At 37.6% G+C, this 26352-nt stretch overlaps 1 protein-coding gene across 11 annotated transcripts in view; it reads left to right on the top strand.

Moving 5' to 3' along the window:
• Positions 1-24885, top strand: part of MINDY3 (MINDY lysine 48 deubiquitinase 3) — a 90595-nt gene extending 65710 nt beyond the window's left edge. For 9 of the 11 annotated variants that reach the window (XR_016219691.1, XR_016219693.1, XM_070055452.2 and 6 more), the window contains 5 exons: positions 2898-2970; positions 13911-13983; positions 16486-16573; positions 20463-20534; positions 23941-24885. Coding sequence is in view for 7 of the 11 variants with exons in the window: in XM_070055452.2 (XP_069911553.1) it covers positions 2898-2970; positions 13911-13983; positions 16486-16573; positions 20463-20534; positions 23941-24090 (456 nt within the window). In the remaining 4 variants the exon portion in view is untranslated. Of the gene's footprint in view, positions 1-2897; positions 2971-12654; positions 12752-13910; positions 13984-16485; positions 16574-20462; positions 20535-23940 lie in introns of all 11 variants that reach the window. The other 2 variants (XR_016219692.1, XR_016219690.1) reach the window with 1 other exon arrangement.
• The last annotated feature ends 1467 nt before the right edge of the window (positions 24886-26352 follow it).

The following is a 26352-nucleotide window of genomic DNA, read 5'->3' as shown; positions in this document are numbered from 1 at the left end:
TAAGCAAAACTTGATATTCCCTTTCCCTTTCTTTAAATAGAAGTTTTTTTTATTTTTTTTTTTATTTTTATTTTTTTTTTGACAGGCAGAGTGGACAGTGAGAGAGAGAGACAGAGAGAAAGGTCTTCCTTTGCCGTTGGTTCACCCTCCAATGGCCGCCGCGGCCGGCGCGCTGCGGCCGGCGCACCGCGCTGATCCGATGGCAGGAGCCAGGAGCCAGGTGCTTTTCCTGGTCTCCCATGGGGTGCAGGGCCCAAGCACCTGGGCCATCCTCCACTGCACTCCCTGGCCACAGCAGAGAGCTGGCCTGGAAGAGGGGCAACCGGGACAGAATCCGGCGCCCCGACCGGGACTAGAACCCGGTGTGCCGGCGCCGCTAGGCGGAGGATTAGCCTAGTGAGCCGCGGCGCCGGCCTAAATAGAAGTTTTAAGTAATATTTAGAAATTCTAGGTAATGGTTTACAGCTCATTTTCCACTTGTCATCTGCATTTATTGGTGAAAATAAAAGTTTGAATGGAACAGATGGTGAACTGAAAAAATGACTATCCTCCTCTTCGGCCTATATAAGTTCCCCTTTACATAAGATTTGATCTATAGCTCTATACCTTCTCCTCAGTCAGAATTTGTGTTCATTCACAAATTCCAGCCACCATTCCTAAAGGATAGAATTGAAAAAGAAATAAGTGGAGTTGAAAATAGATGAGGGAGCTAAAATATATGCTATAACAAGGCAAAAAATTAAGATTTATTTACTTAAAAGGCAGTGATCGCAACAGTCAGTTCTGGGTCAGGAGACAGAATTCTTCCCTGCTCTCCCACGAAGGATGGCAGGGGTCCAAGTACTAGGGCCATTCTCTACTGCCTTGCCAGGCAAGATTGGAAACACATCTGGGACTTGGTACTAGCACTCTGTTATGGGTGCCAATATGGCATCTTAACCCACTGTTCCACAACACTAGCCTTCCAGAGTAAAAGCTTTTGCAACTAAAACAGCTAAGGAATAACCCTAGTGTTAGTTGCTCCCTAAATCTGAGAGCCAAGTTGACAATCCTAGCTTTGGCACAAGGTTAATTATGGAGCAAAGGCTGTGTTGGTAACATTAGAAAACAGGGTGTTTTGGGATATATTGTTCGAAATAGGTAAATAGCATCACATAACCCAAGAATCTAACAGTATCCATCAAAATTACAATCGCATTTGTCCTTTGACCCAGCAATCCCTCTCAGATGACCTGTCCTACAAAATGCATGTTCAGGTTTATTTGGTTTAACACTGTTCACATGAAGGGGCTTCAAGTAGTTGTAGGATAATGGAGCTAAAAAATAATGGGAGTTTTCCATGAATTATTGAACCCCCCCTGGCAAGACTAGACACAATCCAGTTATCCAGTAACCAAGGACTGGATCTTAAAATCAGAAAAACATTAAAGTTAGGCCAGAGGAATACGGTTCACTTGACATGTATATTAGCAGCAAAATTACATTGAAAGGGACATCATTCCAAGGGATAGTTAAATGGGAAATAATTATACAATACTGAAATTACTAATGATGGTCTTTTATTTTACATTTTAACAAAAATTAAGTAGTGTGTTCCTTCATCTGTGAAGGATGATTAGGTAAGTCTAAAGTTAGAAAGTAATTTCTTACAAAACCTTTACCCGTAGGCTAACAGCATTTTAAATTTTATTTAAATGTATACTTCCACAGCTTCTTAAGAATGATTCGAGGGCCGGTGCCGTGGCTCAATAGGCTAATCCTCCACCTGCAGTGCCAGCACCCCAGGTTCTAGTCCCAGTTGCTCTTCTTCCAATCCAGCTCTCTGCTGTGGCCCAGGAGTGCAGTGGAGGATGGCCCAAGTGCTTGGGCCCTGCATCCGCATGGGAGACCAGGAGAAGCACCTGGCTCCTGGCTTCAGATCAGCGCAGTGCGCCAGCCACAGCGTGCTGGCCGCAGCGGCCATTGGCGGGGGTGGGGGGAGGTGAACCAACGGAAAAGGAAGACCTTTCTCTCTGTCTCTCTCTCTCATTGTCCACTCTGCCTGTCAAAAAAAAATGATTTAAGATGCTAGGTAGAAAGAAATAATTGGAAGCTTGCTCTCTGATGAGTTTTGTTGGAGTGAACATAATTAAAGAGAATGGCCTACTCTAGACCAGAGCTGTGACCACAAGTAAATAACAGAAGCCTAACTCCTGAATTCATGTTGGTTAGATAGAATTCCATAGTGGATTAAATATGTGGAGTAAAGCTTTGTGAAGAATCAAAATAACAAAATTTTTGTGCTTAACATTTTATAAATAGTAATACTTACTATAGAAAATTTGTTTTTTGGGGACAAAGAAGTAATTCTTCCACAAGGTATTTATTTAAGGAAAATATTCAAAAATGATTGATCATTGAATATTCCCATGAAATGCTATAAAATGCCTACCAAAGTAATATTTTTCAAATGCATTGTTATGTAATTCTGTTATTCTTTGTTATAATAATTATCTGGATTTTTATTTCTAAATATTTGAAAACTAGAGCATATTTTAAGTTACATTTTTTCTTAATTAGATGGTAACATGAAACATATACATAGAGCTTGTTACAAATTGCATTTTCATAATAATTGCTTGTATGAAATTAGACTTTAAATTGTTTATATAAAGCTTCACGTGTAATTTTTACAGTACTTTTCTATGGTTGAAGCATTATTGCCATTTTTCAAATTCAGTATTAAGGCCCAGAAAGTTTGTGACTTTCCTCGTCGTACACCTGTGATATAAATGTGCCTCCAAGTCTTCTGACTCCAAAATGTCATCATATCTGCACCTCACACTAGTGTTTGTTTTGCTTATTTTTAACGTTGTCATTTTGTACCTGGTTGACAGTATGCTCTTTATTTTTTTCAGGATATGGCTTTAGTTGCCCCTGAGGCTCCTTCAGAACAAGCTAGGAGAGTATTTCAAACCTATGATCCAGAAGGTAAAAAGATTTCATAAACATTGACTCTGGTTCATCCATTTGTATATTTGAAATATAATAATAACCACCTGAGGTTTTTTTTTTTTCCAAATGATTTGAGTTATTGAATGAACTGTAGGTTGTCTTACTTGAAAATTATAAAAGGAAAATGTTGAAAGTAGGGCACTTAGGTGCTCATCAAGTTCTGCCATGGTGTAAGGTTTTTATGTTTCTTGGAGTACTGTAGTTTCAGTTCCCTGAATCTTGACCTCTGATATTCAGTGTCAGGGGACAATAGTACCTTCTAAATAAACTCTTAATTAGAAAGGTAAGTCATTTTCTTCTTTATCCAAATGAATATTAAATGAACAGATATTGTGGGGTGTTCTGTATAATTGATTATACTAGGATAAAGAGGAAGAAGGACCAGTGCTGTGGCACAGTGGGTTAAGTCACTGCTTGTGGTGCTGGCATCCTATACCAGAGTGCTGTTTCAAGTCCTTGCTGCTTCACTGCTGATCCAGCTTTCTGTTAATGAGCCTGGGAAAGCAGTGAATGATGCCCATGTACTGGGGCCCCTGGCACCCATGTGGGAGACCCAAATGGAATTCCTGGCTCCTGACTTTGGCCTAACCCAGCCCTGGCTGTTGGGGGCTTTGAGGAATGAACCAGTGGATAGAAAATCTCTGTCACTCTGCCTTTTGAATAAATATTTTAAAAAAAGATGCAAAAGAATATTACTGTTACCTGGGCTGTCTTAATGATCATTGTGATTATATACTGAAGTACAAGTTATGACTTAACTATTATACCTAAATCACTGACTTTTCAAGTGTAACTTCAAAACGAGTAATGTCTTAAATTCTATCATAAATTACAATGTGCAAACTGAACTTGGTGGATCACTGCGATCCTTGTGAACTGCTTCATTATCTTTAAAAATACATTTTCTTTTATCTTGAAACTTAACTGTTAGGTATCTGTTCTTTGTCTTGAAAATTTGATTCATGGAAATTCTAGTAATATATCATTCTTACAACAGTTACTAACTTCTTAATGTATTTTGAGTAAAGGATTAAACTTAACAAAAATGGGTTTTAGAAACTGTAACAATATGAAAATAAAATTGATGTATCAAGTATAATGCAAGATTTAAAAAGTGGTATGGCTAAAGTGTTCCTAAATGAGCTATTATGAAGAAGAGGGAAAGATCACATAGGTAAATGGAAGTCAAAAGAGAAAATTGATAAATCTATAACACAGGCAGGTAAGAGACAGCAATTTTTTTTTTTTTTGCAAAGAAACCATTTATTTAATGACGTAAGTACAACTTTAGGAATATAGTGATTCTTCCCATCATACCTGCCCTCCTCCTCCCACTGCCACTCCTCCTCCCTCTCCCATTCCTAGTCTCATTCTCCATTAAGGGGAAAAAAAAATTAAACAGTCAAGTTGAAGTCAAGTGCTGTTCAAGTCATTGCTTCTCAAAGTGTCAATTTCACTGCAACAGATTTTGTTTAAGGTGCTCTATTATCACAGATCAGAGAGAGCATGTGCTGTTTGTCCCTTTGGGACTGGCTTATTTCACTCAGTATAATGTTTTCCAGGTTCATTCATTTTGTTGCAAATGACTGGTCATAACTTGCACTTTTTTAAACGCTGTGTAGTATTCCATAGAGTACATATCTCATAATTTCTTTATCCAGTCTTAGGTTGGCAAGCGTTTAGGTTGATTCCATGTCTTAGCTATTATGAATTGAGCTGCAATAAACATGGAGGTGCAGATAACTCTTTTATTTGCTGATTTCATTTCCCTTCAGTAAATTCCCAGGAGTGGGATAGCTGGGTCACATGGTAGGCCTATATTCAGATTTCTGAGGTATCTCCAGACTGATTCCCTTAGTGGTTTTACCAGTTTACATTCCCACCAACAGTGGGTTAGGGTATATTTTTCCCCACATCCTCACCAGCATTTTTTGATTTCTGTATGAAAGCCATTCTAGTTGGGGTGAGGTGAGACATCATTGTTTTGATTTGCATTTCCCTGATGGCTAGTGATCTTAAGCATTTTTTCATGAGTCTATTCGCCATTTGGATTTCCTCTTGAAAAACATCTGTTTAAGTCCTTGGCCCATTTTTTAATGGGTTCTTTGTTTTGTTGTTATGGAGTTTCTTGATCTCTTTATAGATTCTGGTTATTAATCCTTTATCAGTTGCATTATTTGCAAATAATTTCTCCCATTCTGTCAGTTTTCTCTTTCCTGAGTGTTTCTTTTGCAGTACAGAAGCTTCTCGATTTGATGTAATCCCATCTATTGATTTTGACTTTTACTGCCTGTGCCTCTGGGGTCTTTTCCAAGAACTTTTTGCCTGTGCCAATGTCTTGCAGGGTTTCCCCAATGTTCTCTAATCATTTTATGGTATCAGGTCATAGATTTAGGTCTAGTCTTGGGTTTAGTTTGCTGCTGTTCTTCTAGATCTTGAGGTGCATGGTTAGTTCATTTATTTGGTGCCTTTCCAATTTCTTGATGTAGGCACCGATTGCCATAAACTTTCCTGTAATACTGCTTTTACTGTATTCCATAAATTTTTATATGCTGTATTGTCATCTTCATTTGTTTCCAGAAATTTTTTTATATCTTTTTTCATTTCTTCTATAACCCACTGTTCATTCAGGAGTATAGTGTTCAGTCTCCATGTTTTGCATATGTTCTAGAGATTCCTGAGTTGCTGATTTCCAGCTTCACTCCATTGTGGTCTCAGAAGATGCGTGGTATGATATAAATTTTTTTGAATTTGCTGAGACTTACCTAGCAGGTGATCAATCCTAGAGAAGGTTCCATGCATAGGTGGGAAGAATGTGTATTCTGCAACTGTAGGAGGAAACAAATCTGTAGATAACTGTTAGGTCCCAATGGTCAATAATGTCAATTTACTCTGTCTCCTTGCTGATTTTCTGTCTGGTTGATCTGTCCATTGCTGAAAAGTAGGGTAGTGAAGTTCCTCAATACTATTGTATTTGAGCCTGTGTCTCCTTTTAGATCCCTTAACATTTCTTTTAAATAGCCATGTGCCCCATAATTAGGTACATAAATTTATAATAGTTGCATCTGCCTGTTGAATTGATACCTTAATCATTACATAGTGTCCTTCTTTGTATCTTTTAACAGTTTTTGTATTAAAGTCTATTTTGTCTGATATTAGGATGGCTACACCAGCTCCTTTTTGGTTTCTGTTAGCATGGAATATCCTATTCCATCCTTTCACTTTCAGTCTACATGCATCTTTGTTGGTAAGATGTGTTTCTTGTAGGCAGCAAATAGATAGGTTTTATTTAATCCATTCAGCCAGTCTGTGTCTTTTAATTGGAGAGTTGAGGCCATTTATATTCAAGGTGACTATTGATAAGTAATGATTTTGCCCTGCCATTTTCCCTAAAAATTCCTATTTTTTTACTTTGGATTTCCTTTGTATTTATCCTGAGAGTTTTCCTTCCTTTACCTTCTTCTGTATTGATGAGCATGTTTTGTGTTTCTGTGTGCAGCACATCCATATGCATCTTCTGCAGGGCTAGATGGGTAGTGACAAATTATTTTAGTTTCTTTTTGTCATGGAAGGTCTTTATTTCACCTTCATTCATAAATGAGATCTTTGCAGGGTATAGTATTCTGGGTTGACAGTTTTTTTCTTCTTAAGTCTTGGACAAAATGTCGCCATTCTCTCCTAGCCTGTAGGGTTTCTGATGAGATGTCTGCTATAAGTCTAATTGGAGATCCTCTGAAAGTAATCTGGCATTTCTCTCATGCACATTTTAGAATCTTTTCTTTGTTTTACTGTGGAGAATCTGATTACAATGTGTTGTGATAAGGATCTTTTCTGGTCATGTGTATTAGGAATTCTGTGTACTTCCTGTACTTGGATTCACCTTTCTTTCTCCAAATTGGGAAAATTTTGTTATTTCACTGAAAAGACCTTCTAATCCTTTGTCTTTCCATGCCTTCAGGAACTCCTAGAACCTGTATGTTGAGTCATTTAATAGTATCCCATAGATTCCCAACAGTGTTTTTTAGTTTTCTAATTTCTTCTTCTTGTGTTAGGTCTGCATAATTTCCTGTGGTTTGTCTTCTAAGTCAGATATTCTTTCTTCTGCTTCAATTCTGTTGTTAAAGCTCTCCACTATATTTTTGTTTGTTCTATTGAATTCTTCATTTCCAAAATTTCATTTTGATTTCTCTTTAGGATCTCAATTTCATGGGAAAAGTTTTCTTTCATGTCATGTATGGATTTCATTAGTTCATACATTTGCTTCTGATTACTTCTAAGTAATTCTATGATCAATATTTTGAATTCCATTTCTTGCATTTCTTCCTTCACATCATCTTCACAATCTAGAGATGTTTTGTTCTTTTGGGGGTGTCATGTTGTCTTCCTTATTCTTGTTTCTTGGATTGGTGTATTTATTATTCGGCATTTTTGGGGATACTCATTGGTTTGATTTTTGTGCTATGGTGGCTTTTATCTTTTGACTATGTCTGATTGGATTAGTGGAGTGTCTACTTTCAGGGAATATATAGAGGTGTCTGGTGGAAGTGGCCAGAGAGCTCTATTTAATGCTGCAGGGTGTTTGGCATTTAAATCTTTTTTTTAATCAGAAAGGAGATTTCTTCTTGTTTGTTGGTGTAGACTCACCTGAGCTCCTTTCCTCAAAGGAGACCAGTGCCTAAGCACCTGGCCCAGTGAGTATATTATTCGTCCTGCCACAAGGACCACACAAAGGATCTGTGCAGTCCTCAGTATAAGCTCATATTCCCCAGCACAGGGAGCCCTGATGGTGTGGAGCTTCCCACAGTAACTGCCCAATATCCCAGCCACGCCGAGTCCTCCCCATGCAGCCTCAGTGTTTTCACAGTCATGGGCACCCAGCCCCTGTCTATTCTCCCCACCAGACTCAGGAGTCTCTGCTTGGCTGGTTTCTAGGCACGGACACAAGCTCGCACAGCTGTTATATATGTCCAAATTGGTGCTTTCTCTCTGTTAGCGTGTTACAGGACACCTTTGCAGGATGACTGGGGAAAGAGAAAACATGCCTTGCCCCCCCCCTTTGTTTTTTTCTCCTCTAGTTTGGCAGGTACACTATCCCCCCAGGGGGCTTCAAGCTGGATTCCCTCTTGGTTCTTCCTGCAGCTTTTTCACCAGTAGCTTGGGCTGCTGCAGTCTGATTTCACCATGCTCTCCAAAGCTCCAAAGTGGGGTCCTAAGTTGTCAAGACAGCAATTTATGTGCAAGGCAAAGCCAGCAAGGTATTTGACTTGGATAGAAAAATATGATGCAAGAAAAAGTTAGGGAGAATTTACCAGGGAGAGGTGATGCTAGAGGCAAGAATTTACTGGAATGACAATGGAAATTAATGATATTATGAGTCGAATGAATTAACCACAGCATATCCTCTTTTTTATTATTATTATTTTTTTTTTTTTTTTGACAGGCAGAGTGGACAGTGAGAGAGAGAGTCAGAGAGAAAGGTCTTCCTTTGCCGTTGGTTCACCCTCCAATGGCCGCCGCGGCCGGCGCGCTGCGACCGGCACACCGCGCTGATCCAATGGCAGGAACCAGGTACTTCTCCTGGTCTCCCGTGGGGTGCAGGGCCCAAGCACTTGGGCCATCCTCCACTGCACTCCCTGGCCACAGCAGAGAGCTGGCCTGGAAGAGGGGCAACCAGGACAGAATCCGGCGCCCCGACCGGGCCTAGAACCTGGTGTGCCGGCGCCGCTAGGCGGAGGATTAGCCTAGTGAGCCGCGGCGCCGGCCAGCATATCCTCTTAAAGGATTTATTGAAAGCATATGTTTTATTTTCTGCCATCTCAGGTATCTTTAAGTTTTCCTATCTTTTAGCTCACCTTCCAGTCAGAGTACCACTTTACAGGCATGCACTTACACACAAAAATGTGTGCTCTGTTTCAGCACTTACTTAGGGAGATGTTTCTACCCATCCTGATACTAATTACAGTGTGAGCTATGAGGAAGAAATCCCTTGTATAGTGGACACATTGTGTCTTGAAATATGTAAGATGGCATGATGAATAAACTGAGCATCTTCTCAGAGTTTTTAGTAAAGTCTTTGTTGTGCTAGTTTATTTTTGGTTTGAAGTGATTTTCAAGGTATCAATCCATACTCTCACCCAAGTGTAACTACCACAGAACATTTCTAAACCAAACATACGGTTTTTGTGTACTTGTTTTTGGTTAATTCAACTTATCTTTGTTTTGTTGGTAAAAATTTTAGAGCCAAAGTTGAAAATGTGAGTGAATGTGGATCTTCAGATGGGTAGCATACAAGGAGTCAGAAGATCTTAGGATATAACTATTAACGAATAAAGGCATAAAGAAGTGCCTGCAGAGCAAGAAGTGTCCAGACATAGGAAACCTGATCTTTAAAAAGTTAATGTTATCAACTGGCAAAAAGAAATGGCATCAGGAGTTGATGCTATGGCATAGTGCCTGCAATACCACATCCCATATGGGCCTTCAATAGAAGCGGAAGAAGAATCAAGTTCTGTTATCCAGTGTCGCTCCCCCTCTTCGTGGAGGAACGACATTAAACCCTGCCTAGGTTTCCTATCCGAGTCACGGCACCATTATGTCGCTCCGCCTCTTCGTGGAGGAACGACACTAAACCCTGCCTAGGCTTCCTATCCGAGTCACGGCACCATTATGTCGCTCCGCCTCTTCGTGGAGGAACGACACTAAACCCTGCCTAGGCTTCCTATCCGAGTCACGGCACCATTATGTCGCTCCCCCTCTTCGCGGAGGAACGACACAGGACCCTGCGCTGTTGTTTTGTCTGCTTGGCCCTTCCCGGGTTTGCTGCTGGTCCTTCCCGGGTTGGCTACCTCCGTGGAAGGGCGGTAGCCAACCGGGAAGGACCAGCAGCAAACCCGGGAAGGGCCGAGCAGACAAGAACAGCGCAGGGTCCTGTGTCGTTCCTCCGCGAAGACGGGGAGCGACAATCCAGGAGTATTTTTGTCTCTTTATCTCACTCCTGATACCACCTTCCCTCCCACATTTGGTGGTTATTCATGTAAGTGACTGCTTGGTAGACCTGCAATGCAACTACTTAGACATATTATGAATTAAGTGAATTTGCTGAGGCTAATCACAATTTATTGATCTTTTGGAACATAAACCTGGTTTGTAAATGGAGATCTATCCAAAGTGAGCTATTTGCATGAAAGATTACAATTTGTAAAGCACATTACCTCTGTGGCCTGATTAACTATTTGCCATATTCCCAGGAGATAGGCAGAAGCCATCATCAACATTTTGTTCTTAAGAAAACCAACCTTCGTTTGAGTCATTTCTCTAAAGTCAACATAGCTAGTTGTGAGAAGCAAGACTAGATGTGGGGTGTTCTACCAGAAAGCCAATTCAACATTCCCCCCACACCATCCCTTCCCCACCCCACTATCTTGTTGTTAAGGCATAAATCATAAAGAGATACATTTCACCCTTTATAAATTTACTTTAAACTATTGTTTTTAATTTAGTGGAATAAGAATTTAGTAATTGACTCATTCTAGTTGTTCATTGAAATGCTCTCCATTTTGAATTCTTTAAGGATATATTATTACCTTACTACTTAATTTGATGTCATGTGGACTTAGAAAATAAGGCCAACATATATTTTGTTAACTGTTAAATACTACCAAATTTTTAATTTCAGCAGGACTTTGGTATATTTTCTCTAATTACTTGGCTCAACTTAGTAATCCCAAATTCAGAAGCCAAAATAAACACAAGTGCTCAGCGCCTAAAGAGAATCTTAATATTAGGACTATGCAAAGCATTATGTAAGGACTTTGAAGAACATCTATGGGGTTTTTTTGTTCCTTTTGTATCTTTTTTGGCAGGGGGATGTATTTGGATATGTGCTTTGTATTCAAGTTCCTTTTTTATTGCAATTTTTGTAAAATAGAAATGATAGGGATGGAAGTAAATTGATCAGTATGATCAATTTGACTAAGACAAATGGTGTTAAAACCTAGTTAATTGTCAACTTTCTCTCATGTACAGGATTGGAAGATATTACAATCCCAAGTGCTCAGCCTCTCCACAGTCTCCTTGGAAGCTGTTGTTAGCTCAAATGACAGAAACCTTTTTCCTTTACTTCCTGCTTTTCTGCATTTCTGATATTCGCTTTCTTCCTGCAGTGCTCATTTCAGCTAGTGCATCTGTTAAGAGACCTGCGAGTTCTCCCTTTCATTTTTTAATCTTTCAAAACAGAAGTCAAAATTGGTATATTTTTCCCTTAAAATCCAGCTCTGAATTTTTCACAATTATGAAATTGTGATGTTATCATTTATCCATGAAATTCCTATCTGAATAACTTCCTCTCCATCAGCATTCTGTTGCATTAAGTTATTCCTCTCCTCAAACTCTAGGTACTTGACACTTTGAACAATCTGCATTTTTTCTAAGTTAAAAAAACTTATTTTTAAGCAACTTTCTCCCTCAAGTGTTTTAAAAATACAATCTGTGTTGGAATTGGAATATGCTTACTATCATATAACATTCATATTACATATCATAGCTGTTGTGTCTTCTGTTGCTTTCCCCATCTCATATCTCCCATTTTTCTGAGTTTTAAATCCTGTGAAAGTCTGGTTTGTATCATGTGGTTAATATACACAAATGCCTTCAAGTTTTACCTTTTCCTTGAATTTTTTTTAGATTTGAATAATCAACAGTTGTGCTCACACATTTCCTTTGCTGTTGGTATTGAGGTTTTCTATCATTGTGTTTCTATTTCCATAGTCTCTAGAAATTCAGTTGACTAAATGCTAAATGGCCTAGGTTTTATGCAAGTATAGTCTAAATGATCTTTTTCTGTAGAAGTTATCTTTGCAGAATACATGTCCTAAAAAGATATGTATTTTTGAAATCTTCTTATCTTGAGCCTATATTGTCTTTTTGAAGTGTTGAGGAAATTATTTTACACTTTTAATTTTAAAATACTACACTAGTCTGTATAAAAGGTTGTCACTGACTTGATGGTTATGTTATATTTCACAGTGTTTGTGTGTTGGAGATTGGAGATGATATAGGCACCTTAAAATATTTTTATGGAATATTTTTAGTTTCAGATTAATCACATATATGGTGTTACAAAGATGATATTTTTTTGATGTCGCTGTATTTGTCTGTATACAGCCTATTAACTGTTTCTGGGGGTGGCAGCTGGGTTGCAAGATGTGGTTTCTAAGGTAAGGCTGCCAGCCATCAAAACACATGCCATGCTGTGCCTAAAGAACATTACAATATCAGTGGATGTATATGATAGTCCATTAAATGCAGAAACTTATCTAGATAATTGTTCCTGTCTGCTGGTAGCCAAATAAAGCCTGTTTTACATTTGGGCAGTCTGTGACTAAGTAATTTTTCTCTGCATACTCATCCAAGCTGAGCTCCCAAAGCAATAAAAGCTCGAATATTTTCACAGATGCCTTCAAACAATATCTTTATACCTTGAATTTGGATAACAGATTGAAGGATAAGAGTAAATGCATTTTTTAGAATGTACATTTTTAACTATTCCAAATTACTTCAGCCTTTTAGCCAGACCATTCTGTCTTCAAATGGGTAAACTGCTTATGAGATTTAAGAATAGAAGAGACCTTCTTGCAAAGCTAACACCTTCCTTTCTGATAGAGACAGTGTACAGCTGCACATCGTGAAAGGGCGACTGCATACTTTATTCTGCAGTTTCATTATTGGATCAGGACTTTTGGACGTCTTGTTCTCCAAGGCAAGATTGTTTTTCTTAATCATCTAATCCCTGTAAAAGAGATTGTGTTGGAAGCCGATTTCAAGTTGAGACAGTCTTCAGGAATGAGTAAATGGATAGGGGAGTTCAAGCACTGTACATTTAAGGGAATAAATAACTTGCTTGTTTACAACTACTACCATTCCATACTCCCCTGTAAGGTTTGTGTGTGTATGTGTGTGTGACATTCTATTGCATCATCAGAATTTTTGCAATTTACCAGTGTTATTTATTTCCTCATCAAGCTGTTCCCTCACCAGAAAAAAAAGGAATATTTTCCATGTAATAGTCATCAACAGTTGATTCTACTTTGCATTTGCATTTCAACTTTTAATTTATTTTTCTTTAAAGCTGTGGCTTTTATTTAAATCGACAAATATTGGATTTGTTTTCTTATTCTTATTGTCACTTAGCTAAATAAGAGTGGATCACTAACACTGTTTCAAGAAGCCAAATAACATTGTGAGAAAACATATTTAAGATTAAAAATAATGTTTTAAAATTTTTATTTGAAAAGTACAGAGATCTCCCATGTGCAGTTTTCCTCTCTAAATGCCAGCAGCAGCCAGGACTGGGCCAGGCTGAAGCTAGAGTCCAGAACTCCATCTGAATCTCCCACGTGGGGTTCAGAGACCCAAGTACGTGAGCCACACCTGCTGCCTCCCAGGGTGTGCATTAGCGGGAAGCTGGATTGAAGTAGCTGGTACTTGAACCAAGCACTCTAATATGGAATGTGAATGTCGTAAGCCGCTATGCCAAACACCCACTCCAAGAATTATTTTAATTGGGTTCCTACTGGGAATTAAAAGGTTCACCTTGTTTGAAAGATACAGCTAATTACTAAGTTGTTTTTTTCTAATCTTAAGTAGAAATTTGTAAGACTGTTTAAAAAAGAATTTGATTTTAAAGTTTCATTGGAGTCCTTTTATGGTTAATTTTTATTTAAAACTAAACTTGAAAATAAATCTTTGTATGCCAAGGAACCTAATATAAGGAAATGTCTAATAATAGTCTTCAGTGCTAAAATAAACATTATGCTGTTTCTTAACTCTTTCCATCTCTATTATTTTTCCCTGGAATCTGACAGCAAAAACAGCACTTCTTGAACTAAATTCTTATTTCAGATTCTTTTTTTCCCTAGATAATGGATTCATACCTGATTCACTTCTAGAAGACGTTATGAAAGCATTGGATCTTGTTTCAGATCCTGAATAGTAAGCTAAATAAGAATTATTATTAAGCCAACTCAAAAAAGATTCCATTAAGTTTAAAACGTACATTTTAGCCTTTTAAAAAATTCTAAATTTGGACATACAAATCATAGCAATGTATATAAAGCAAAGGTTTATGAAAAAGACAAATTCTGTATTATAGCTGAGACTTAGCATATTCCAAGTGAGCTTCCTCTCCAACCCTGTACTTACTGTCCTGCTTTCTTATAAAAGTGCTAAAAACATAAATGTCCTTTTCTTTAAGTATATCTTTTCCCTATATAGAGAGAAGTGTTATATACTATATATATCTTTAATGACTTCAATGAAAATAATGGTAGTTCTATTTAATGTAGATATTGCTAAATTGCTGTGCTTAAATAAATGACCACCTCGCCAGTGTTAAGTGATTGAATTAGTTGCTGTGAAAGCTTTGTGGCTGCAACACAATACTGAACATAAATGTTTCAGTATTTCCTTAATATCCTTTCATTGTCTTCATTCTCACTGTTGAGTTTCATACATTGTTACACCTATAGCTTCCTCCATAGGTGTAGGATATTTATTATCCCTGAGAAAATGACTCTCAAGTTAGAAGTATTGATCAAATGAGAAATAAAGGTCACCTAGGATCTTTTTGTTTCTGTACAATCTATTTTTCCCTTTAAGTTTTTTCTGACAGTGAGCAGACAAGTTTGCTGACAATATATAATGTAGAAAAAAGCAATATGAAACATTGGTATACACGGTGTGTAGAATTTGGTACCATTCTGACTTAATGAGTTCAGCTGTACTTTTCTTAAAAGTAGGAAACATTAATAAACTAGTTATATTTGGAATGATATCTTGCTATCTGGAGACATGATTTTATTTGTTGTTTAGTCATAATTAAAGAAGAAAAGTTAAGAGAAGGTTGAACTAGTCCATTAAATGTTTTAACACCACTTAGGTTTCTTTTCAACCAATTTCCAGGTACAAACCATTTTGTTTATACTCCTCTAATTTGCAAAAAAATTGAACTCAGGTAATTTTGGTTACTAGTGATTCTTAAAATGGGTAAGTAGAAGAAGGAAGGGTTAATTTGTTTTCAAAATTTCATACATGTAACTATATATCATCTACTTAATTTCCCTTGAAAGTTAGTACAGATAATACTTCTTGTGTTACAAAATTAGTATAATTGATTCAGTCTAATTTTCTAGAAGGAGTTGGAAGATTAGACTGTTATTCCCTCTATTTCAGATTAGTCATATTTTTAATTTGTGATGGCTCATCAACTCAGTCCTATTAAGGATTAATTTATTAAAATATATATTAAGTGTATTATGACCTTCTCTTTGTTTCATATCATAACCTCCTGGCCTTACTCAGAGCCATTAAATTGGATTTGTCATATCATTTGTGTTGTAAAATATAAGACATCTAGGGTTAATAATAGTAACAGGCCCACTCCAGCATCTCACAGGGCCAGTACTGCCTGCAACAGGGTGAGGCACCCAGCCCTGAAGTTTGCTCAGCCGGGACGCAACTTTCACAAACCTTAAATTGAAGCTTGTGCTTAGAAGAAAACAGCTAAACTCCCTGTATGGAAGAGCTACCTGGTAACTGACCCATGCTGTATCTGGCCTGTGCCACTGGCTTATTCCTAACTCTGTCACAGCACTGCCAGAATAAACTGAGCAACAGACGGTGATGCAAATTCAACCAAAGGGGAGAAGTTGTTTAACCAGGACAACCTGAAACCCCTGAACATGACACTTTGTGTGTTGTAATAATAAACTGTAAATGCCATGTTAAATATGGCTTGAGAGAACATGGAAAATAAACCTTTCTGAAGACACTTTTTCATTTTCAAAACCCTTCAAACTGCAGTGCATTTTCTCTGCCACCTTTCTAGTTATACATGACAGCACTTTCACCAGCCTTGGCTACACGTAAATGGTAAAAGCTATGCAAAGCAGCCCTGCTAATGTTAGGCTGCTACCAGACCACACAGTACCTGCCACCTACTGTAATCCACTGCACTGTAACTCTTGGAGAATCTTGCCTCTTTAACCCTCAAGTTACATTGTCTAAGGATTTTAAAACTATCTCATTTAATTCTTTAACATTTTTCTGCTTGAGATTAAAACAAACTTTTAAATTCAGTGCTTCTTTAATTGTTAAATTCAGGCATACCTATGAAGCAAAGAGAATTTGCCTTTGGGAGGTTACAAGCCTGAGGGTTTAGTTTTTAAATTACTTTACCTAATAAGGAACAATATTCCAAAGTCATAGTCATGATTTAAATTTTAAATAGTAACAGATTACTCTGGTTTAAAAATAACCAAGTTTTGGCAAATTAGATGTCATTCCTTTGTATTTGTCATTAAGGTTCTAAAAAGAACGATCCTTAGGATTTTTGGCAGGCAGATGTGTTACAATACCAGTAGTTTTAATCATGAAAGAAGAAAAGTAAGCCTTTTTTCCTTTTTATCCACTTTTTTTCCTTTTTTCTTCCAATAGCATAAATCTCATGAAGAATAAATTAGATCCAGAAGGATTAGGAATCATATTGTTGGGTCCATTTCTTCAAGAATTTTTTCCTGATCAGGTAATATAGTCAACGTCTATTGTTTTGTTCTGTTGGTATGATTATTTGATTGCTTTGGCATTTTTTCTACTCCTTTAAAAATGTTCTTACATGCAGATATGAGACTTTACTATTATGTAGACAGCTTCCCATACAGCAAGGACAGAAGGCTATGTATGTCCCAGTATATTAATGGCAGAATCTTGACAGGGGTGAGGAGCGGCAGAAGATACTGCATACAGTAATATATACATAAAATGAGGTTTTTTTTAAAAGAAGGATAAAGTTTAGAAGCACAAAGGTACTTTACAAATTTTGTGAAAAAATAGAATTACAGTATCAGTTTATTTTGGCACACAAAAGATGAAATCCATGAATAGTTTACAATATGCATTTTCTATGAACTTTCTACAGAACTCTCATGCATTGATTTTAAAATTTTTACACTAAAATAAACTTAGGCCTGCGCCGCGGCTCAGTAAGCTAATCCTCCGCCTGCGGCGCTGGCAACCTGGGTTCTAGTCCCGGTTGCCCCTCTTCCAGGCCAGATCTCTGCTGTGGCCCGGGAAGGCAGTAGAGGATGGCCCAAGTGCTTGGGCCCTGCACCCCATGGGAGACCAGGAGAAGCACCTGGCTCTTGCCTTTGGATCAGCACGGTGCGCCGGCCGCAGCACGGCGGCCATTGGAGGGTGAACCAACGGCAAAGGAAGACCGTTCTCTCTGTCTCACTGTCCACTCTGCCTGTCAAAAAATAAATAAACATCTTTTAATTACATTTTCCATGGGCTGTTTGATGTATGCTTGTATGGGAATAAAAGGAAATATTCACTTTGACTACTCTAACCCCCACTTGCCTTCTCTTGTTAAAGAGGTTAGCGTGTAGCTTCATAGAACTTTTTTAGATACTTGGAGAAAATATAATGAACCTGAATTTCAGGTGAGTTGCTGTTGAATGGAAGAAAAATCTTTGGAGCTGTGTTGTTCATATTTGTGACCTGCCCTCCATTGGATTTAGTTAATAGGAATTGATCTAAGTCTTGGTTCTGTCTGCATCATCATTAAGCCAATCCTCTATTCTCTAGCTGTCTTATCTTGGTTCCATATCTAAGTGAAGAATTTTACTACTAAACCCAAATGTTCAGTTAGCTATAGAGCTATAGATTATGGTCATTTCATCAGATACTAGCCTAGTTTAAGTTGAAGTTAACTGTTTTAAGAGAAATTCTTGCCAGTTTCTATTCTATCTTTTTTTGTAGAACAGATATATTAACAAGAAGAAAAATGATATAATTGTCAATTTGGTATCTCAGACTTAAATTGTCTTCCGAGTATTAAGTATTACTGGCATTCAGTCTTGTTCTTTTTTTTAAAAGTTGGGGGTGGGGGACTTCTGTCTCAAATCTGTTATCTTTTGTGGATATTGTGAGTAGAGAAAATGAGTGAAGTAAAATTCAAAAAGTAAAAGACTGTCACAGTCTAGGCTTGGAGCTTTTTAACCTTTGAAAAATAACATTTTCTGATATTAGAAAAACTATTGGATTATGATATCTTATTCACATTCCAACTGCTAGGGTTATTTTTGAAAGTTTTTTTAATCCAATATTATGTTTTGATATATTGGTAAGTGCTTAATAAACAGCTTTTTTGTTTAAAGATTTATTTATTTGAGAGGTAGAGTTACAGACAGTGAGGGGGAGAGACAGAAAGGTCTTCCATCTGCTGGTTCACTCCCCAAATGGCCACAATGGCCGGAGCTGCGCCAGTCTGAAGCCAGGAGCCAGGACCTTCTTCCCAGTCTCCCGCGCAGGTGCAGGGGCCCAAGCACTTGGGCCATCCTCCACTGCCTTCCCAGGCCACAGCAGAGAGCTGGACTAGAAGAGGAGCAACCAGGACAGAATCCGGCACCCCAACCAGGACTAGAACCCGGGGTGCCGGCACCACAGGTGGAGGATTAGGCAAGTGAGCTGCAGCACTGTCCAAACTTTTGTTTATAATATCAGAAGTTTCTGCCATTTATTAAACTCATGCTATACACCAGACCCTATGTATCTCAGAAATTATTTTCTCCCTTTTAGCCTGTGGAAACTGAGGGTGAGAGAATGTAAAATTGCTTAAGATCATACAACTAATAATGGCTGATTCAAGAGTCCAATGTAGCTCTAATGCCAGAGTCTAAACACTTTTCACTCTGTGTTGCATTACTTTTTTTGGTGTTCTATGCCAATTGTTTATTAATAAAAAGAATAAATTGTTCTCCATTTATAGTAAAATGTTTTTTAAATTAAAATATATTAACTCTGGAATTCAAGAACTTTATTTAAAATTCATCAGCATATATATAATTAAGAAAATGATCAGTTACTGATTTTTTCCAGTTTGTGTCAAGCATTTAGAGTAGAATACAGAAAGTTATAAAAGAGCTTTGGTTTTAGTTGGGAATATAAGACATGAAAAGTTAAAAATCAGTTAAAATTCTGAAGGTGTCTTTCAAAACAACAATAAAAGATGCAAGATATGAATCCTTTTCAGTCATACAGCTGAATTATAAAGGTTCGAAGGTAATAAAGAACCCACCCAGTATGTTCAGGAAAGACGGTACAGAAAAGGTCCATTTCAACCAGGCCTTGGAAAAGCAGACACAAGGAAGAACAGAGTATTAGAGAGAGGAGTTCAAAAAAAAATTGTGAATGTGAGAAAGGCCCACAAAAGGTCTTTTCCTGGGAAAACGAGTCATATGCTTGTCTAAAACAATTAGGAAAGAGAAATAGTTGGAGTGATAGGACTAAACAGTAGATTGAGTCCTGTGTTATTTTTAGGATTCTTGGTTGCAAACCACAGAAGCACAGTCTGAGTAGGCTGAGTGGACAGGAAGTGTCCAGATGGGAGGGGGTAGCGCAGAGGAAATGAAGCAGCACCTGGAAGCTGGCGCTCAGGCTTCCCTCTCAAGCATAGGCCCTCTCTCTCCATTCCTTTCTCACTGTAAAGTGACCGTCATTCTCTTAGCCCATCTTTCTCTAAGAACTGAAACCAGAGGGGCCAGTACCTCTCTTCCTTTAGTTCCAACTTTAAGAATTCTTCAAGGGGGTCTCTGGCCTGCTTGCATGATGTGCAATGGCCAGGGAGAGCAGGAGGTGGTACAGACAGGCAGGCTCTATCAGAGGCCCTGCAGGAAATCTGCTTCAGTGAGGTTAGACCAGCAATGGCCTTGATGAATACTAGGTTGAGAGTTGAACTTAACTCTAGCTAATTCAAAACCATGGTAAGCACAGTGGGAATAACATCAGTTTTTCTGAAAGTTTCTGAAAAAAAAGGTGCATGGAAAATGTAATTTTGTTTTCATTGCAAAAAATTTGTGAAATCCATGCATAAAAGTTCATGGAAATGAGTATTATGGAAAACCCATGCATAGATTTCAAAATTTATTTTGCACCAAAAAACTTTAATTTCATTTTTCCACTTTTTGAAGTACCCACATATTAAAGTCAGTTTAGCCACTGTGTATTCTCATTTCCCACAATACTGTTTTTACTAGTTAAAAGTTTTAATATTCAGTGATTCAATATTCAATATTTCAATGATTGTTTGAAACAAAGGCTCCTTATTCAATGTTGTTGACAAAACTGGAAACTTGGTGCATGCATATTTGTGATTTGAGTAAAAGTGATTCCCTGCTCTTCTGTATTAAGAATAATTTATAAAAAGGAGATACGGTTTAAAATTTTATCCTTTTAAAATATATAGTAATATATGCACTTAATTAAAAATTTGAACTGCAGAAAAGCTTGTAGTGGAAACCAACACTTTCCTACTTCCCAGTATCTTCTGTGTTTAAGTTTTCTGCTTACCAAGCTATTGTTTCCCCTATCAAAAGGTGAAGATTTTAGTTTTAATATTTCTTTATTTTGTATAGGGCTCAAGTGGTCCAGAATCTTTCACTGTCTACCACTACAATGGATTGAAGCAATCAAATTATAATGAAAAGGTATGATAATTCACATGTAATTTGTGTTTAACTGGATTGATGAAAGAAACATAATGGTATATAACAGTGTTTCATCCCATACACTTGTTATCTAAAAAGATTTTTCCAGAAGTCTCTATACTATCACAGTATAATTTAGAGCTAGTCATATTTTGATTTGACTAGTACAGTAAGAAGGTATTTCAAAAAAGTTTATATTGGTGCAAAGAAACTTGAAGTTCATGCCGTTTTTTCATAATACACATTTTCCATAGCCTTCTTGACAACCTCTTGTACATGATACTCTACATTGGTGTTTGGACCAAGAGTTTCAGTACAATAAAATTACTTTGTCTATATGCATATCGTTACCCTTGCCTTTGCACATTTTTCTGAATCTACATTTGTGGTTAGTCCATTGAAAGTTGTTACTGACTCCTTTAAATGGAGAAAGGGGTAATGGTGAGATTTCTACTGAGAAAAGTGTTTTAAAGGATTAAAATAAATAACCATAATGGTTAGCATTTATGGAGCATTTACCTGGAATTGTATTGCATACTCTGTTTATCTTAGATTCCTATTACTTTATGAAGTAGTATTGTCTGTACATTCTCATTTAACAGAGGGGGAAAACCAAAGCACAGAGAGTTAAGCAACTCAATCCCAGCTCTGCCATGTCCTAACTGCTGGACTTGGGGTGAGTCTGGTTGTCAGTCTCGGAGCCTGTACTCTTACCCATTATGCTTTACTGCTTTCCTTTGTAAATCATTGACGAAGGCACTTAGTGATTCCTTTCCAGATGTATTCAACTGACTTAAAGCAAAAGTTTGATCTCACCAATTCACCCTTTATTAAATATTAGCTTTGTGTATACATGTGATATGTCTGTTATATTTCATCTATTTAAGTAACAGTAGATGTAGCTGATAGTTGAAAAAACAGTGCCTAACTTTCCCTTTTAATTTGATCAATCCATGCTGGTTTCACAAGTTTTCATAAGTGAGAAAGGCTGCAGACAATAGATCATAATGTTAATTAAATACATGATTTTAGTTAGGCCAAATCTAAAAGGTATTTACTCTTATTTTCATAATAAAATGTAAATTCAAGGTTTTTTAAGTACAGAGATCTTTTTGCAAGAACAGATTTTATTGATATACATAGTGAAGAATATAAATTGTTAAGAAAATTTGGATTTCCTAGGTGCTTCATCTAGAATTTAAAGTTTTGCATAGCTTTGTGATATGAGTTACTTAATAGTCACTAATTATTCACTGACATCATTCCTGCAAGGTAGGTCAAATATAACCCATATTTTACAGATGTGGCATCTGAGGCAGGGAGATTAAAGTGACTCACCTAAGGTCACGTAGCAAGTCATTGGCAGAGCAGGGGTGGAACTGAGTTCCTGATTCCCAAACTGTGGGGAGCAACTCGGACTAGACTGTTACTGGAATTAAGACTTATCCTATGCATCTGCTCTCCCACAATATGGCGCTGAGAAGGGAGAAGCAGCTTCTACACAGCTGCCTCCAGTTCAACCAATAAACAGCAGGACCTGCTCCTGATTGGAGGAGAGCAGCGTACTCGGCGTGTGGGCAGCAGAGTTGGGATTGGTGGAAGAGGACTATAAAGGAGGAGAGAGACAACATGCACGGGGAACATCTAAGGGGAACATCTGAGGGAACACCTGAGCAGCCCCTGAGAGAGCCGGCCGGCGGTGTGCCGCTCCCCCGCAGAAGTGGGGAAAGTGGCGGGGGGAACCGCCCTTCCACGGAGGTGGAAGGGTTGGTAGCCAACCCGGGAAGGACCAGCAGCCAACCCGGGAAGAACCAGCAGCAAACCCGGGAAGGGCCGAGCAGACGAAAGAACAACGCAGGGTCCTGTGTCGTTCCTCCACGAAGACGGGGAGCGACACCAAACCTGTCCTCGGTCTGTTGGTGACACTACCTGTATATAGTACGTTTCAAATCATGCTTTGAACAAGCATCTCACATACTAACCAAAAGATCAAAAATCAAAGAACATGGAATATTGTAGAAATAGTCTGTCACTGTAAGTTATAAAGCTAGGCATACATGTCCAAAGCCTAAGAGTCAGAAATACGGTAGACCCCATAGTAAGGCAGTATTTAAAATATTTTAGGGAACAAAAGGAGAATGCTGGCAAAGCAGGTGAGAGCTTGAGCCTCAAGGCACCCAAGGCTAGGTGAGGCCACTCAAGGAAGGTCCTAGTACTCTGCCCAAATAATTCTGCTCTGATGCTATGAATTAATTAAGTTCTTTGTGAAAAACAAGCCACATCTTATTTGTTAAGTAAGTTCTATGCTTTATGGACAACTTTTCAAAAAGGTCGTTCTGCTTTTGGGAAAGGGAAAAGCAGGAGCTGAGCTTGTCATAGTAAATTTACTTCATCAGCTCTAGAAAGAAACTAATACATTAGCCCACATAGATCCAAAATAGGTCTTTAGAGCTTCCTAAAAAATGAAACTTATGAAACCAAGTTGTCTAGCTTAGTAATATATTCTATTTCTGTTTAATGTGTTTGTAAGAGAGCTCCCATTTGAGCTAATAAAGTTGTTGCTTTATACATGCTTTGGAAGAAGGCAGTCTGTCCAAGTTATACAGAGTTAGAATTCTCTTGGTGCAAGAGGAAATATATGGCTGAGTGCTCTACTATACACAGTGGGCCCTTGCTGGAATGAGCTAAGATTTTTGTTGGTGTATTATGTCATAGAAACTTTTTTTCCTGATTTTATATTTTATGTGATCATTGCCACTACCTGAAAAGTCTCTGATTTGTTTGGTTTGTTAGCCTGTTTTTCTGACCTGAAATCTTTTTCTCCATCACTTTTCATGCATTACAAAATATACTCATGAGCTGCATTTCAAAGAAAATCTAATACAATAGCAAATTTCATTGACAAACACACAAATTGTTTTCAGCTCTAAGAAGACAATACTTTATTTTCTCCTTTCAATTTAAGTCCTCCTCAGAATAGAAAGCTATAATTCTATTATAGCTTTCCATCTCATGAGGCAGCATAAGCACTCCAGCGCTTCAATATAAAAGCAGTAGTAACTATGTTCATACAAGAAAATGTCCTTCAAATGGTATATATCATTTGAAGAATGATTTTTCTTTTATTGGAAACGATCTGTATTATGTTTTGTGATTCTCATATTTTTCTCTAGAGCATGAATCACCTTGTCACCTTGGAATTAAAATTTGTATCACTATCTAATTTACAAATTTATTTCCATATTAATCAGTAAGCAAATACTCCCGCTCATAATTTATCAAACTAAAAGTTCCACATGAAACAGTAAGTAATACTTTATTTGCCAGTCTGTCAAAACTGTTTTATCCCACCTCAGAATTTGCTAAGGATATCAGTTGACTTTTGTGGCTTTATTTTGTTCAACAGGTAATGTACGTAGAAGGAACTGCAGTCGTTATGGGTTTTGAAGATCCCATGCTACAGACGGATGACACTCCTATTAAACGCTGTCTCCAGACCAAATGGCCATACATCGAACTGCTCTGGACCACAGATCGCTCTCCTTCACTAAACTGATTTGTCTAAGTATTTATAAGGAAAATCTTAGTAACAGATGTGGAAAGATTCAAGACTGGCAATTGGCTAAATTAAGCTAAACACTGGTATCATTGATTAACTGTAAATAACAAAAACACATATTCAGTGTTTAAGATATGTTTAAATTATTTGTTTTAAAGCTTTATTTTAAAGATTATCCTATTTTAGCCCTTTGTGTGAAATTTACTAACAAAATTAAGCATTAATCAAAGTATCACTTTTGCAGTCAGATAATTGGTCATTTACTTATAAATTATATAATTCTATGGAATTTGTATATTACAAACAATAGTTGCTATTTATAAACTTTGGGTTTAATTCATTCAGGCATATTTTATTGTTTGAATGATCTGGCTTGTAATATATCAGTCTTCACATTGAAATGCAGAAGAGTTAATTCTTTTCTAAACTGTTTTCATTAGAAATATTGATAAATTATTAGCCCAGATCCTTTGACAATTGGGATAAGTATGGCATGTTTACAAAGCATAAGAACTATAAAGAACCATTACTATTTACTCACAAATGTATACAGGATGTATTTTTAAGAATGATAGACAAGAGAATCTGTTTAATAGTCTTAACACTGTTAATTTTCACTGTAGTGCCCAGTATACTTTTCCAAATTTGTCCAAACAGCCCTGTAAGCCAGCTTTCTTGTATATTTATAAATGTGATAAATGCATGAGAACATCTGTTATTACATTAGTATATTGCATTATTTATTATGATCCTAGTTGATGGCCTAAATAAACACTTTTTTCTTTAACTTTACTCTTGTGTTTTTTATACTAATGGCTTAAAATATTATTAAACATTTCTGTCTACCAACTCTGAGAACACAGAATACAACAAATGCTTAATGGCCTCGGGCCCTTGAGAGAGATACCCAAGAGCTCTGCTAAGTCACACAGCCAGAAGCATGAGAACCTGGGTGGCCGCTGTCAGGATTAGTGAACAAAGATACAGAAGCTTCATCCTGTTTAACCTGTTTGTTCAAAACTGAACTTTACCTTCAATTGTATACTTCTGTGTTGTGTGACTCACTGTTCAGGGTTTTGTTTTATACACATACACAATTACAATATGAAATTTTAGCTTAGGAAAATGTAGCATCAGATTTATATGCACAAAGGTACTTCAAAAGTGCAGGGAAAATAGAATTAATTTTAGTTAAAAAAAAGTTGGAATCTATACATATATATGGAGGTCTTCAATAAGTTCATAGATAATGTTTTCTAGTATGCATTTCAAAAATTTTTGCACCAAAATAAACTTTTCCATTTTCCATGAACTTTTTGAAAATCCCTTATGAAACTTATGGTGACATTGTAACCCAGTGATACTAGAATTACATCTATACTCTGGCTAATACAGACCCGGGAGGAGGCAGTGGAGATGTGGCAACCCACCGAGGAAACCTGCATCGAGTTCCCAGAAAGCCCAGCCCAGAAAATTACGGCTATAAAATGTCAGTATTTCTGGTATTGTCTACTTCCATATGTAAAATACACTGATAGAATAATTCTGACTCCAGTCATAAATTCGGTAAAAATTATAAAACATTTTCTCAAACATAAAGCCTACAAAATAATACGGTCCTCTTATTGTTGCTGTCTAACAAACCATCCTAAAAATTCATGGCATAAAACCATCATGTTATTTGCACACATTCTGTCACTTGGCCATTCAAACAGCATATGGTAGGGGTGACTTGCCTGCTCCTCAGTCTGGAGGCTCGGGTGCCAGGGGCTGGAATCCTGTGAAGGTGTCTGTTCACAGGACGGTTGTGATGGGACCTTAATTTGGTCTCCCTGACAGATGTAGAACACTACACCAAAAAGCAGCAAGTGCATTTTCCTTTCACATGTGTGTGTAAAATTGGTAAAATATCATCAAGTAGATTATATGCTGGGCAACACGGAAGGTCTAGAAAACAGCAGAAGTTTGGAAATGAAGCAGCACACTTGTGAATACCCCAAGTGTTAAGAAATTGCAATAGGAATCAGAACACACTTTATACTGAACAATAATGAAAATATGACATAACAAAAGGTATAGAATGTAATCAATACATAGAAGGAAAGTTATAGGCCGGCGCTGCGGCTCCACCTGCAGCACCAGCACCCCGAGTTCTAGTCCCAGTTGTTCCTCTTCCAGTCCAGCTCTCTGCTGTGGTCCGGGAGTGCAGTGGAGGATGGTCCAGGTCCTTGGGCCCTGCACCCGCATGGGAGACCAGGA

Source organism: Oryctolagus cuniculus, chromosome 13 (genome assembly GCF_051225735.1).
Source record: "Oryctolagus cuniculus isolate XC-2025 breed Fujian yellow rabbit chromosome 13, ASM5122573v1, whole genome shotgun sequence".
In the NCBI taxonomy this organism is placed as follows: domain Eukaryota; kingdom Metazoa; phylum Chordata; class Mammalia; order Lagomorpha; family Leporidae; genus Oryctolagus; species Oryctolagus cuniculus.
The sequence above is the reverse complement of the archived record's forward strand: the minus strand, read 5'-3'. Positions and strand labels throughout refer to the sequence as shown.